This window comes from Mixophyes fleayi, chromosome 10 (genome assembly GCF_038048845.1).
Source record: "Mixophyes fleayi isolate aMixFle1 chromosome 10, aMixFle1.hap1, whole genome shotgun sequence".
NCBI classification, from domain to species: Eukaryota; Metazoa; Chordata; class Amphibia; order Anura; family Limnodynastidae; genus Mixophyes; species Mixophyes fleayi.
In genome coordinates, this window is record NC_134411.1 from 47,039,529 (window position 1) to 47,052,663 (window position 13,135).

Consider the following 13,135-nt stretch of genomic DNA (forward strand, 5'->3'; position numbering starts at 1 on the left):
ATGTAGAGATAGGAGAGAGGTGGAAAATTGTTGAATATTAATAGAATTAAGATTTCCGTGGGTATGAGGAGGCTTGGTAGTGTTAGACAGTAGAGAGGTTAGAGCAGTGGGGGTAAGCGTGTAGCCGATAAGGTGATGATCCGAGAGGGGAAAGGGTGTGTTAAGTTAGAACGTGAGCATAGTCTAGAGAAAACAAGATCAAGGCAATGGTCATCCTGATGAGTAGATGATTCAATCCACTGCGAGAGGACAAGTGAGGAGGTTAGAGAGAGTAGTTTGGAAGCAGCTTTGGAAGGTGGGTTATCAATGGGGATGTTGAAATCACCAAGATATTTGGTATAAATTGAACAAATGTCTGGAGCTTGCTTTGCACCCCTCACACCAATATGGAAACACCCACATTTTCAGTTTGGAACATCTGCCACTCTTACTCGCCCTTTGGTGGCAGTGGGTTTCAATAGATTAGTTTCATATCACAGGGGAATCTGCTCCATTCTCTTTTGTTGATGTTTGCAAAAAATATAAATCTCCCTCATACACTCATTTATTAATTTCAAATGAAGTTTTATGCAAGACCAGCTACAATCTTCTAAGCTCCGATCCCAACTGTTTTGGGCACCACTGTATTTATACTCCAGGACGTAGGTACTATATCTCCATACTGTACCAATCTATTTTGTTACCTTTCCCTCACGATGCCGAGCCATTTGAGCAAGCCCTTGGCATCACACTTGATCGGGAAGTATGGTCAGCCAGTCGCCATCAATACAGCTATATGAGAGAATGCCTATAAAGTTTACACTCATTGGTATATGGTTCCCACTAAACTGCATGCCATTTATCCCCAAGCTTCGCAACTGTGGACACAAAAGGATCCTTTATACGCGTCTGGTGTGAATGCCCACTCATATCTCAATTTTAGGACGATGTCCTAGACGAGATTACTCAGATCACCAACGTTCACTTATCCAAAGGCCCATTGACCATTTTACTTCGCCAACTGGTCCAATATGTTAACAAATCATCTGACAAAATTATACGCCACATTTGCAATACAGCTAAACTCCAAATTTCTAGTGAATGGAAGGAAGCTTCCACACTTCCCAAAATTGGTTTTTAAAGAGACTCTGGCACACAGCTTCAATGGAATACATATGTAGCCTTCTCCATGATGCAATTGCTGCATTCCAGAGTCTAGGAACCGCGGTATTATTGTAGCAACCGCAACACCCCCGGGTACTTTGCAGCACCTCATTCTTTTTTCAGTTGTGGTACGACGGTCAATTTCTACATCAGTCTGTAATCCTGTAAAGATTTAGCCCCCTCGCTGTAGCAGAGTTGCTATGTCTGTCATCCTCTCCCACCCTCCATAACCATTCCTTCCCTCCATATACACAATTAAAGAAATAAAATAAAAAAAATCCAGGCTTTTATTTCCAGTTTGAATCTCCTGCATCCATGTCACTTGCACTTTATTTACTTTTTTTTTTTCTCTTTTCTATAGTTGTCTTGCTCATTATATTAGATTGCTACATGCTATAATTGGGCCCCACTGGTTCAGATCGTTCGCATGTAAAGTATTTATCCTGGTTATTCCATATTTTATGTACACACACTCTTTACAATGTTATGCCTTGTTTTGGGACATGTTCTATTCTTCTGTTACAAATAAAATAAATAACATTCATAAATAGAAAGTATATACAGTATATATTTCTATCCATCTCCTGGGATCTTGCAGCTTGAACCTTAAGTCACGCTTTCTTAAATTTCCACTGGAGACCTTGCATGTGATAACTTGCCCATGGCACAATCCCTATGGTGGAGTAAAACATTCCTAACAGTAGGAGCCCCTTTCTTATCAATGCTGGACGATGCATGACTTGCCAGGGACTGGGTCTTGATACACCTGTCTTGCGACAAAGATATATTGTTCTGTATATTTTCTATCTAGACAGGAGAAAGTTTATAAGTTGTGATGGGGTGACTATTTGCCTTGTTCACAATCCAACCATGTTGTTGCAGAAACGCCATCACTTGAGCTATCATACACTTGACAATACATTCTGAATTACCCACAATGTCACCCAAATAAAAACATATCTTGACTCTTTGCTTCCTCAGTTCCAACATAGCATCTAAAAACTTGATAAAAATCCTTGGAGATGTCGCCAGCCCAAAGGGCAGGTTGGAGAACTGAAAGTTCCCAGGGACTAGATCCTGAGGAATTTCATGTGATAAACTGCATCCTGAAGGACTATAGATGAGAGAAAATTCACTTTGCAGATGGCTGTGAGGATTGAATTCACAATTTCCGAGTGCAAATGTCTGGTATCAGTAAATCAGTTTCGTCTCTTCAGATACTGAACAGTGCCAAAAGTGCCTGAAGACTTTTTGAGAAGAAATAATCTAAAATAGAAGCCTGCACCTTCTTGTCCCACAGGAACAAGAGAAATTACATGAGCCTCATTAATGTGTGCAACTATTTTTCAAAGTTACCAATTGTACCCTGGGTGTCAGAGCCCTGGACCGAACAAAGTTTTCTTTGGGAAGCCTATGAAACTCTATTTGCAAAACCCATTGATCTGTGATGGCCCACTTTTGTGTATATTGTGTAAACTTGCCCCTTGCACGACTAAATGGGGCTGATGATCCTAATAATCATAGTGTAGTTTTCTGATTGGACCTTACTTCTTTGGGCCTAAAAACACCAAAAGGACTGATCGAATGTATCAGGCAAATTGTCTTCCTAACTTAAAACTACCATCCCTAAATTGCTGATAAGACAACAAAGAATATTTAAGTCTTCAATCTTGTGGCAAGTGGTTAGATTTACCCTCAGGACTTCTGTATAAGTGGCCAATTTGTCTCTAAAAAGCAGGGATCTTTCACAACTGAAATTTGCAAGACTATTCTGACTGAGCATATGCTGCCTAAAGGTGCAACCAGAGGGCTTTCATAGTCAATGCTGCTGAGGCCATTGTCCTTGTTGTTGAAAAAGCAATGGTATCTAAAGATGCTTCACACAAAAACTATGCTATATCAATGCTTTCAGCATGTACCTAGCTTTCACATGGACATCTGTATAGATATAAAGTGACTTATGCAGCCCAGTCCAGGTGACTTGCTCAGGATCCAGGTAAGACATTTCCCAAAGACAGGCAACACTTCGTTCACTGCCTCAAGATGAAGACCATACTAGTAAGAGACTCAGACCTGCTCCATTAAGCAGTGCATGCATGCTCAGACCGCTGAAGTCCAGAAACAGTGCTCAATTCAAAATTGTTACATCAGATCTACACAAGGAAGTAGAAGGCTTGTGTTCCATGGGAACCAGTCTGGGCCCCGGTTTGTAGCATGAAATTGTGCACTGCCATGACCCAAGAGAAAGTAAGCCCCATCGTAAAATAAAGGGGGCATGCTTGGTGGATGTGGATCAGTTATAAAATCAGCATTTTGTTTGCAGACTCTCTGCTTTTATTATATAAGCCCCCCCCCCCTCCCTACCCAGTTAACATTTTTATGTTAGATTGATTTTTTTATGGAAGCCTCAGTGCAATGATTATTAACAAACCGTTCTCACTTAATATATGGCTAAAAAGCACGGAAGGTAGGAAAACAGGTAGCTATAATACTTTTAGCCATATTACCTGTCCCTATAGGTTAAATTTTTACCTGGATAAATTTTGCCTGAAGTAGGAGTGGAGTCCAATAAATAAAATTTTCACAAGGTCTCTCCAACACAGATTAAAAACTACACTAAGAAATATTTATTTCAAATCAACAAATTCCATTTTCATGTTATAGCTACATGCAGAAATAAAAACAAACACCAAAATTATTTTGAACTTTATTCCCCCTGCCAAAACTTCTTGTTGAATATGTAAATGCTGAAGCACTGACCACAGATTTGTACATTGTTGTATTTAATCTCTCTTTCTCGTTGCACTACTCGATTTAGTTTGCTACTTTGAATGTGAGTGTACAAGTAAACAACCTGAAACCAAGGTGTCATTAAAAAAAACAAAAAAAAAAACACTATTAAAAAAGGAAAAACAATAGTGTAGAGAATGATGCTGCCATAATCCAGAAAATATTGATACTATGTAACTTCAACTTGTTTTCAAAGCTTAATCTGAGCAGTGTACCAAGGTGTTTTAATAATTTGCATAGATTACAACATTAGAGTTCGGGTTGGCTGAAGTGTGTGGTCAACCAAAAACAAAGTAAAGAATGCTAAAACTAAATTGTTTTTCTTTTTTAATTGGAAAAACCACCTATGCCTATAGTCAAAGCTGCTGGACCTAAGAGTGATTAGAGCAAGAGATTACCAAGAGTAACAACTGACTGCTGTGCAAAACTTTTAGAGGCACCGAGAACCTGCAAACACTATGGGGCATATTAACTAAACTGCAGGTTTTAAGTAGTGGAGATGTTTCCTATAGCAACCAAATTCTAGCTGTCATTTTCAAGAATGTACTTAAGAAATGCTAACTAGAATCTGATTGGTTGCTATAGGCAACATCTCCATTTTTCAAACTCCCAGTTTAGTAAGTATACCCCTATGTATTTAAGAAGCGGTTATATAGAGGAAAACATTGACTGGATTAATTTAAAAGCAGAGAGAGACGGACAACAGTTTCCATTATAGAATCTCAATAATAAGCAGTTATGAATTGTAAACTTCCTTAAACAATTAAAGTAATGAACAAGTTAATGAATAAATACACCAAAAAGATTTCAACCATTTTTAGGGATACCTCGTCCATTAGTTGGAACAGTTAGTGATTGCTAACTTTATTAAATGGACTATACATCGACAACCCAAAGTCTCTCCACGATATCTGTTGCAGAACACTTACATATATTGCACATTGAATGGAAAGCTTAGACAGAGCAGCCCTAAAACCGCACTATCAATGTCGAATAAACAGTCATGGTAAAAGAACAGAAACCTGTAGTACACAAATATGTCTATGTAGTTGGACAGGTGTCCTAGAACACAAAAGTAGGAGCTGTATATCTTGTAAAACACACCATAAACCGAGGATTTGTTAAAACCAAAATGGAAGCTATGACTCATATGTAAGTAGAATTATGTTTTATTTAAAGGAAATTGCAACACTATACAATGCTTTGAGACCGGAACATCTTCTTCAGGCTTAAATCCATTCATCCCCCAAGTCTACGACACTAGTTTCTGCTAGTGAACAAAACATACTTTGCCCTACATATTGCCCATTTGTTGCCACTTCTTCCATTTATATAAATGGCCAGTCTTGCCCTAAAACATCATACTGTGGAACTTTAGAAGACGTCTGTTTCTAGGTCTAAAAGTGGAGACTGATAGGTTAGCTTCTTCTAAATCAATGGAAGAGTTAAGTTAAAAGGATACAATCAATATACCTGTGTATTCTTTATATGCGTCTATACAGTTGTAGCGTAGTACATTGTAAATTAACAATTGCGCAAGTTTACATATACTTTGTTCTCTGAAGTTTCCCCATTTCCTTCACAGTGGATCTTTTTTCACTGTGCTGTAAAACAATTAGCTGCATTATTTCTAATAAACTGATAATACTGTTATAGCCTGAGGAAGGATAGATATGACCTAGATCCAGCTGTAGTGCAATCATCTTCAAGAAACACATTAGATCTATAACCAAGAAGATTCCAAAACAACAGAAGAAAACATGTTGTTCAGGACAGTGCACCCATTTATAAAAAACAAAAAAAATATTTTACTTTGAGCAACTTCAGAAGACACAGAAGACACACACAAGTAATTTGGTGTTACGGAGAGAACAAATAAGGAATATATGAAACCTTATGAATGTTTTATAACATACGCATATGAGTAAGAGAAACAAACAGCTGGGAAACTAAAACACAGCAACATGCATGTCTGGAAGGATATTTACTAAAATATTGTATACGTGTTTAGTGCAGATCATTTAAACAAATATTTGCAGCTTGTTAAAATATATAAATAAAACTGGTAATTATTTACTTTTTGTTTACACATCAAAATATTTATCTACATCCTAAAAGTTAGGAAATAATCATGAAAATATAGCTATGGCTCTATGGTCAAAATGGCAAAAAGAGGAAAATGATCCCAAACTTCATATAATTAACGTGGAAACAGGATATTAGACAAGATACTGGAGAAACAAAACTACAATAATGCAGAAGTTTCATGTCTGAAAAAAGCATATGTGCAGCATTGTTTAATTTTACTTTCATCTTAAAATTCCCAAAAAGCAAAACTCTTCCAAATTAACATGCTGAAAGTTTAGACTGCGAAACTTCTACACAGCACCCGCTGTTATGTTTTTGATTAAAACAATAACGTAAACCTTAATATTTATTAAGTAAAAAACCTGTCTAACAGCCATTTACTGTTATGTACCAGCACAACACTTACATAACTGCCATATCTTATTGCTCCTGCAATAACGTAACCGTTTAAAAAGAGAGAAAAACATTTTAAAATCTACCAGTCCAACGTCTAGTCTCTGCTAGTATAAAATACCACCAGTGCCCCAAACACTTCAATCCAGACTTCTTAGAAAAGTCTGCATCGATTTTAAATGAATAGTTTTATGAAGTGATTGTCATAGTCAGGTGCATTTTGCCTACATATCCAGTTATCCTGTATATAGTGAGTGCAGTAGTTGTTTTTCTACAAGTTAGGTAATGTGATAGAAAGAGCTAATGTATATAAGCCTTATTTTGCTGGAATAAAGATAGGAGCAAAGAACAATGACTACAAACAATTGCCTGCAAGGCTGTGTAAGTTGGATGTCCTTATCAGATATCTGGAAGTTAAAGACAGTTACCACCTCAACAATGAAAACACTAATCAAACATTTTTTTACTCCCAAACTATGAAATCCACCAGCACCTGCCAGACAAGAAAGGTCAATGATATTCAGATGCGGCAGCCATTCTGAGTGCTGAATCAATGTTCACGAGATTGCAGCCAACCAATTTATAAAAATGAATGTTTGGGCACTTCATGACAAAGTAGTCATGGGTCACCGATTCTTGAGCATTCAATCTGTTCATTCATCATTGGCTGGTTTCCCCACAGAATGGCTGTCTCCACTATCTGTATACATCAATTGCACTTTACCACCCCTGAAAGCATGGTTCTTTTATTGCATTTCAACTGGAAATGATGAGGACAACAATGTCTGATGGGGGCAGCACAGTCTGCAACGTTGGAGGTCTGACATGACCTTAATGGCAGCAATACCATTATTGGCTAAATGGCACTTATGCCTTGAAGAGTTCTACTGTCCATGAGTGAGTGTAGCACAGCTTCAATTGAGCTTTGCATACAACACTTTACTAGACATGCATTTCATTTCATAGAACCTATGAAAGATGCAAAGTCAAGATCCAAAATGGAGCCTAGACACTCTCCCTGTTGCATATCAAAAATCCCATTCATTAAGCCGCTGTCAAGTCTTTCTGAGCCTTCTCCTCCACATGTCTCCTCACTGGGCCCGGTAGCCATAAGCCGAGCAATAGATTCAGGATAAGCCATTAGGGTATTCTGACTAGGCCCAGGCTCATGAAGAGCTTGTGAAAGAGTATTTGAAGACTGGGATTCACTAAGAAGCTGACCAAAATCACTATTGTCAATAGAGCTTAGGCTTGCACAATGGCTGTCAGGGTCATTATGGAGCATGTTCACTAGATCAAGATTTCCATCATCTGTAAAGGAAGAATAGCCCAAAATAGAGTCTAGGCGGTCATCAGATGTGGGTGGAGGTTGAGATGTAGGAGGCAAAGGGGAAAATCCGAGGTTGCTGAAGTCGCTGACATTTACAGTGGAAAGAAGAGTAGTCACTGTATTTCCTGCATCAACTTTGACCATGGGCATTGTATATTGAGGGATGGAGGGAGTCATCTGCATTGACATGTGAGAGTTTGGCCGAATGGGTGTAGGCACAGGTTCTGGAAAGAAACATACAATTTTTAATGAACAATCCTTCAGAATGTAAAGAACAGTTAACAGTATGACAAGAAACTAGATTAAAATAGACAAACATACCTATTTTTGGCATGCTCCTTACTGGCACAGCAATCCTGCGCTGGTTCCTTGTTTCGCCTGCTGGAAAAAGAAAAATTAAAAACGGGGTATTATGTCTTGTTTACCACAGCAAATTGCACCTTGACCGGAGGTGAGCAGTCACATGGAACAAGTCCTCCTCCACTGATTATAATTAACATTTATATAGATACAGCATACTCCACAGCTCTTTACAATTGGGAAGAGACACAGTAATAAAACAAAACTGGCTGTTAACAAACAGGCAAAGAAGGTAAAAGGGACCTGCTCGCAAGCTTACAATTAATAGGAAAATAGGAGTTTTATATATGAAACTTAGTGCTACAGATTGCAATGGGACGAACTGTAGGGCTCAGAGCAATGTGGGCTTGGAGGTCAGTAGGTTGTTTGTGTAAAGAAAGGCAATAAATGTATATTAGGTGCAAACTGTTTGGATAGCTGTTAATTGGGTAGAATATTTTAGAGAGGTTAAGAAGGCTGAGAAGATGAGTTTTCAGGGAATGCTTAGAATATAGAGAACAATTCCAGAGGGAATGCAGCCAGAAAAAAAAGATTTGTATATGGGAAATGGAGTAATAGGAGTGTGTGAAGCAAAGACCTTGGGAAGAGCACCAAAAATTCTGTACACACACAGCTTATAAAGAACAGGACAGGACATCTCAGACACAGGGACATCTTAGCGCATGGGCACGCTGGGCAGTTATCTGGGGGCCCCACGATCATAGGGGCACCACAGACTTGCCAACTGTTCAGTATATTATTCCAGGATATTTATTTAGAACCTTCAAACCCTTTTTATTAAAACGTTTAGGTGGACTAATCACCTCAGTATGAGTTGTTATATGTAATCTGAAAACAGCAAGTTCGCATTCACAGATATCTTGACGAAAACAACGCACACATACTAATTGTACTGTACAATTAGTACATGTAGGGCCCCTTTGCACCGCTTAGCCCAGTGGTCTATAATGCTGTTAAGACTGCCCTGCTGAGACAGTATCTGTGGGGCAGGAAACTTCACTTATCATGGCATTTACTTCACTGATTTTCAAATGTGTACTGAGATATTTAACAATCAATTAAACAAACAAAAAGCACATTTAAAACAAGTCAATTGCTAGGAAGTCCCACATGGGCAAGTCTTGTAAAAGTGCAACTATTAAAATATATGAATATTATTTTATCAACTTCATGAGAAAGATTTTTTTTTAAAAAAAATGCAGCTTGGTAAATTAAGGCTGCCACCTCAAACAAAGCGCAATTCGACACTTAGGATAACCGTTTAAAAGTCAGAAATTTTTAAACAACAGATGTAATAGGACTTGCTCACCTGCAAATGGATTCTTTTTCACAATGTGTTTAAAACTTTCCAAAGTTCTTTTCCTTTTTTCATCAATGTGATGAAGATCACCTAGAGAATCAAAGGATGAGAATAACGGACACCAATAAAAGCAGTAGAGCTGCCTACATCACACCTAAATTTATCTGGGCTAACATACCTTCATCTGGTAGATACTGGAACTCCATTGGTTCACTGACCTCCTTGTCAGAGGGCCTCCTCAACTGCATCTGGACCTTCACAGGCTGCCGGATTTCTGGATCTTGGTATGGGGGTGTCCTGAAGACTATAGCTACCTGTCTGTGAACATCCGCTTGGGAAAATGAACCTCGTGCTTCCCAGTTGCCAAACACGAACACTACCTCAATATCTTCTGGGGGTCAAAACATAAAACCTAGTTACTGGACAGGGACATCATATTTTATACATTAAAAAGAAAAAAAAGTATATGTTTTTTACAACTCTTTACATGTGAATTATTTAGTCTGGCAGTCTCTTTGTTAAAAAGATGTTGTTCATCTGAAGTATTAAATACTATCCATACCCCCCATATCATCATCTATTTATATAGCGCCACTAATTCTGTAGCGCTGTACAGAGAACGCACTCACATCAGTCCTTGCCCCAATAGAGCTACAGTCTAAATTCCCTAACACACACACTAGCGTCAATTTGATAGCAGCCACTTAACCTACTAGTATGTTTTTGGATTGTGGGAGGAAACCGGAGTGCCTGGAGGAAACAGATGCAAACAAGGGGAGAACATGCAAACTCCACACAGATAAGGCCATGGTCGGGAATCGAACTCATGACCACAGTGTTGTAAGGCAAAAGTGCTAACAACTAAGCCATCATGCTGCCCCCTCCACCAAATGTCCAATGTCAAGGACATCTGCTATTTGGAACACACTAACCTACCTATGTATGTCATACCCAAAGGGATACTCTCATGCATGCAGTAAGCAGATATTGAAATCCACCACTCTGACACATTGCATATGGACCAAATGGATAGAGACGTTGCTTACTGTGTGTTGCTACGTTCTGTCTCCACATGTATTTTCTTACAGATATCATTTCACTACACAGCATTTTAAAAAATTACAATGCCTAGCACATGAAAGGACTACCATACTGTAACCAGTAAATGATCAACATATAAGAAAAAAGGAACACTATATCATATAGAGAAACTTAAATGACCAGCACCATATTAATCATCATACAACAATAAAGGCAATTTTAGGGCTCATCTGTAGTATCAACAGTGGCTGGAAGTCACATTGGTAGAAGGGATGAAGAAAAAAGAAAAACAAAAACAAAAAAACAAGCCAGGATTTAAGTTAGGGGATTGACTTACAACTATACTGTGAGTTGCAAAGGGTGTGTGTATATGTAGATTAAGTGTTGTGACTGGATCACTTAAAAATAACTTATGGTATAAATGTATTTAAAGGAAATGGCGTAGAGCGCTTATTTATATAATTGCAAATGTACTTATTTTTGATATTGTGGGTATGTTGGTAAAAGATATCTTTATTTCTGAGACGAGGGAAGAAACTGGTTTGTTTAACCTTGCTAGAGGAAATGCATGATTTCTGAGGTATATATCTGATACAATAAGCCTTTGTGGAGGAAGTCTTTTGTGTATCGTGATGTGGGGAAAATACTTGTTTGGGGTCTTGTATCTTTCTTTGGGAATGTGCATTCTGCGACTGTCTGAAGAAAGGACCCATGTTAATCTCATGTTACTTAGATCTATTTATGTGTGGAGGGTCTAGCACTTGTTTAATTAAGACTTGATACTAGATTTCCTGCATCTAAAAATGATATGTAGGAAATCACAGCAAGTTTTAGAATATCAAAGTTAAGAGAAAATATTGTTAGCTTTGCATTGCATGTAAATCCATGTTTGGGTAAACAAATTACATCCCAATTCTAAAAATAGCTCAGACCTTAAGGGGGCTGGCTTACCCTATTAGGCTGTGTTCAAATCTGTATAAAAACAACTGTGTTGTATTGAAAATTGTTCTTCTGGTTCCATCTAACCTGATCACGGGTACCTTCAATCAGTGCGACTACAAATAAACATAACTTGCTTCAAAGACCTGCTTGAAAATGTCTTCCGTGCTGAAAATCCTGTGACCTACAGATTAGACCCAAAATGTAATCCGTTCCCGGCTGTTTCTGAGGTTTGGACCCAGCATCCAGTACCCAGCAGCCCTGGCCAGTGTGATCTATCCACAGCAACCTTGACCTATAGGAAGAGGTCAGGCGTACCAGAGAAGTAATGTTGTTTTCACCGCACCAGGAAACCCCTCTCTTTCCAACAATAATATTTTGGGGAGGTGCACCTACACAGTCACATTGACTTGACTTGACTTATAGAAAGAAAGAAGAAATAGTGTGAGAAGGGCACTCTTTTGTTATATTTAAATATGATAATCTTATATGTATTAAAATTCAATTTTTATTAATATCGATTTAAAACATCTTCTAGCGAAATATAAAGTAAAAACAATAAATAAAAGGAAAAAAATGGTTGTGTAACAGTATTTACTTTACCGATTTTAATGCACTGTTAAAAAGTAGTAACCACTACAGTGCTGTCTTGCTGTATCATATAATCAGTCAATGATTTTGAGCTGACTTCATCAGTTTCACTGCAAGTGTGGAGGGAATGTAGCATTGCTAATAATATGCAAATTAGACATAGCCTTATTTATAAAGGTACACTTAGTGGTTTATAGTAGTATATCTTTGTTAATAATCTGACTTGATCCCCCTAAGTAGTTCTTTGTTACAAGTCTTAACAACATGGATACATTCGTTATATTGTCTGCTGTAGTTGCTTGTTTATTAGTACGCATTCAAAATATTTCCCCCCACTGTGTCTTGTAATTAGCTACACATGGAGATAGTATTCATACCTATTAAACAAACGTTTGCTACACAAGCATGTCATTGTATATTGTATGATAAGACTTCCTGAGTAGCAGTGTAGTTACTCGGGGCGTAATAGTATGATACACTGTGAGTCATACTGACTCTACATAGTGTAGCCAATTGCTATTAGGAGATATTCTCATTGTCCCCTCTGCATTGCGCTTTTCACTCAGTTGCTACCTGCGTTAGTTAATTCTGTTCACTAGAGTCATGTATTGCTTGGTCTATCTACACTATAATGAAGATCAGTTGCTTAGTGAGTTACTGGTTCTGCTCATATTTCATGATATTGGAGAATTTATACAGCAAGCTCAGTAAACGCTGACGCGCATTTCGCCAAGAGCTTTGTCAAGGAAAAAAATAAAAACTACCAGCCCATATACACCAGTAACGGAGTACATTAGCAGTGTTCGTTATCCAGAAGAAACCCGGTTCTGGAAGGCGGTAAAGGAGTCCAGTGGTGGCAGCATTTGTAAGCCCCTTCTATTGCGGTGAGAGGGCGCATTTGGGATAACGAAACGGGGTGGTGGCAAAGTAAGCCCAGCCGATTCCCAGCAACAACAGACAGGGTGGCATAAGCTGTCCATCCTGTCACAAGTGTGTGCTGCAATTGGTGTAGGTGACATTAGGGGAAAGACCACACCCATTTATCACTTTTTCAACAGATACATCAACCACAGAACTTTGAAATGAGTGGATTTCACTTGGGTCAAAGTACCTTACTGTATTCAAAGTGAATCCTGTTTGTCAGATATGTCCTCAGTTTT

General features: G+C 38.3%; 1 protein-coding gene across 4 annotated transcripts in view; it reads right to left on the reverse strand.

Annotated features, from left to right (window-relative positions):
* Positions 1-3,838: 3,838 nt before the first annotated feature.
* Positions 3,839-13,135, reverse strand: part of RELA (RELA proto-oncogene, NF-kB subunit) — a 38,780-nt gene continuing 29,483 nt past the window's right edge. For 2 of the 4 annotated variants that reach the window (XM_075188696.1, XM_075188693.1), the window contains 4 exons: positions 9,583-9,795; positions 9,414-9,494; positions 8,066-8,125; positions 3,839-7,968 (listed from right to left, as the gene is read on the reverse strand). In XM_075188696.1, coding sequence (XP_075044797.1) covers positions 7,370-7,968; positions 8,066-8,125; positions 9,414-9,494; positions 9,583-9,795 — 953 coding nt within the window. In that variant the 3' untranslated portion in view covers positions 3,839-7,369. The remainder of the gene's footprint in view (positions 7,969-8,065; positions 8,126-9,413; positions 9,495-9,582; positions 9,796-13,135) is intronic. The other 2 variants (XM_075188695.1, XM_075188694.1) reach the window with 2 other exon arrangements.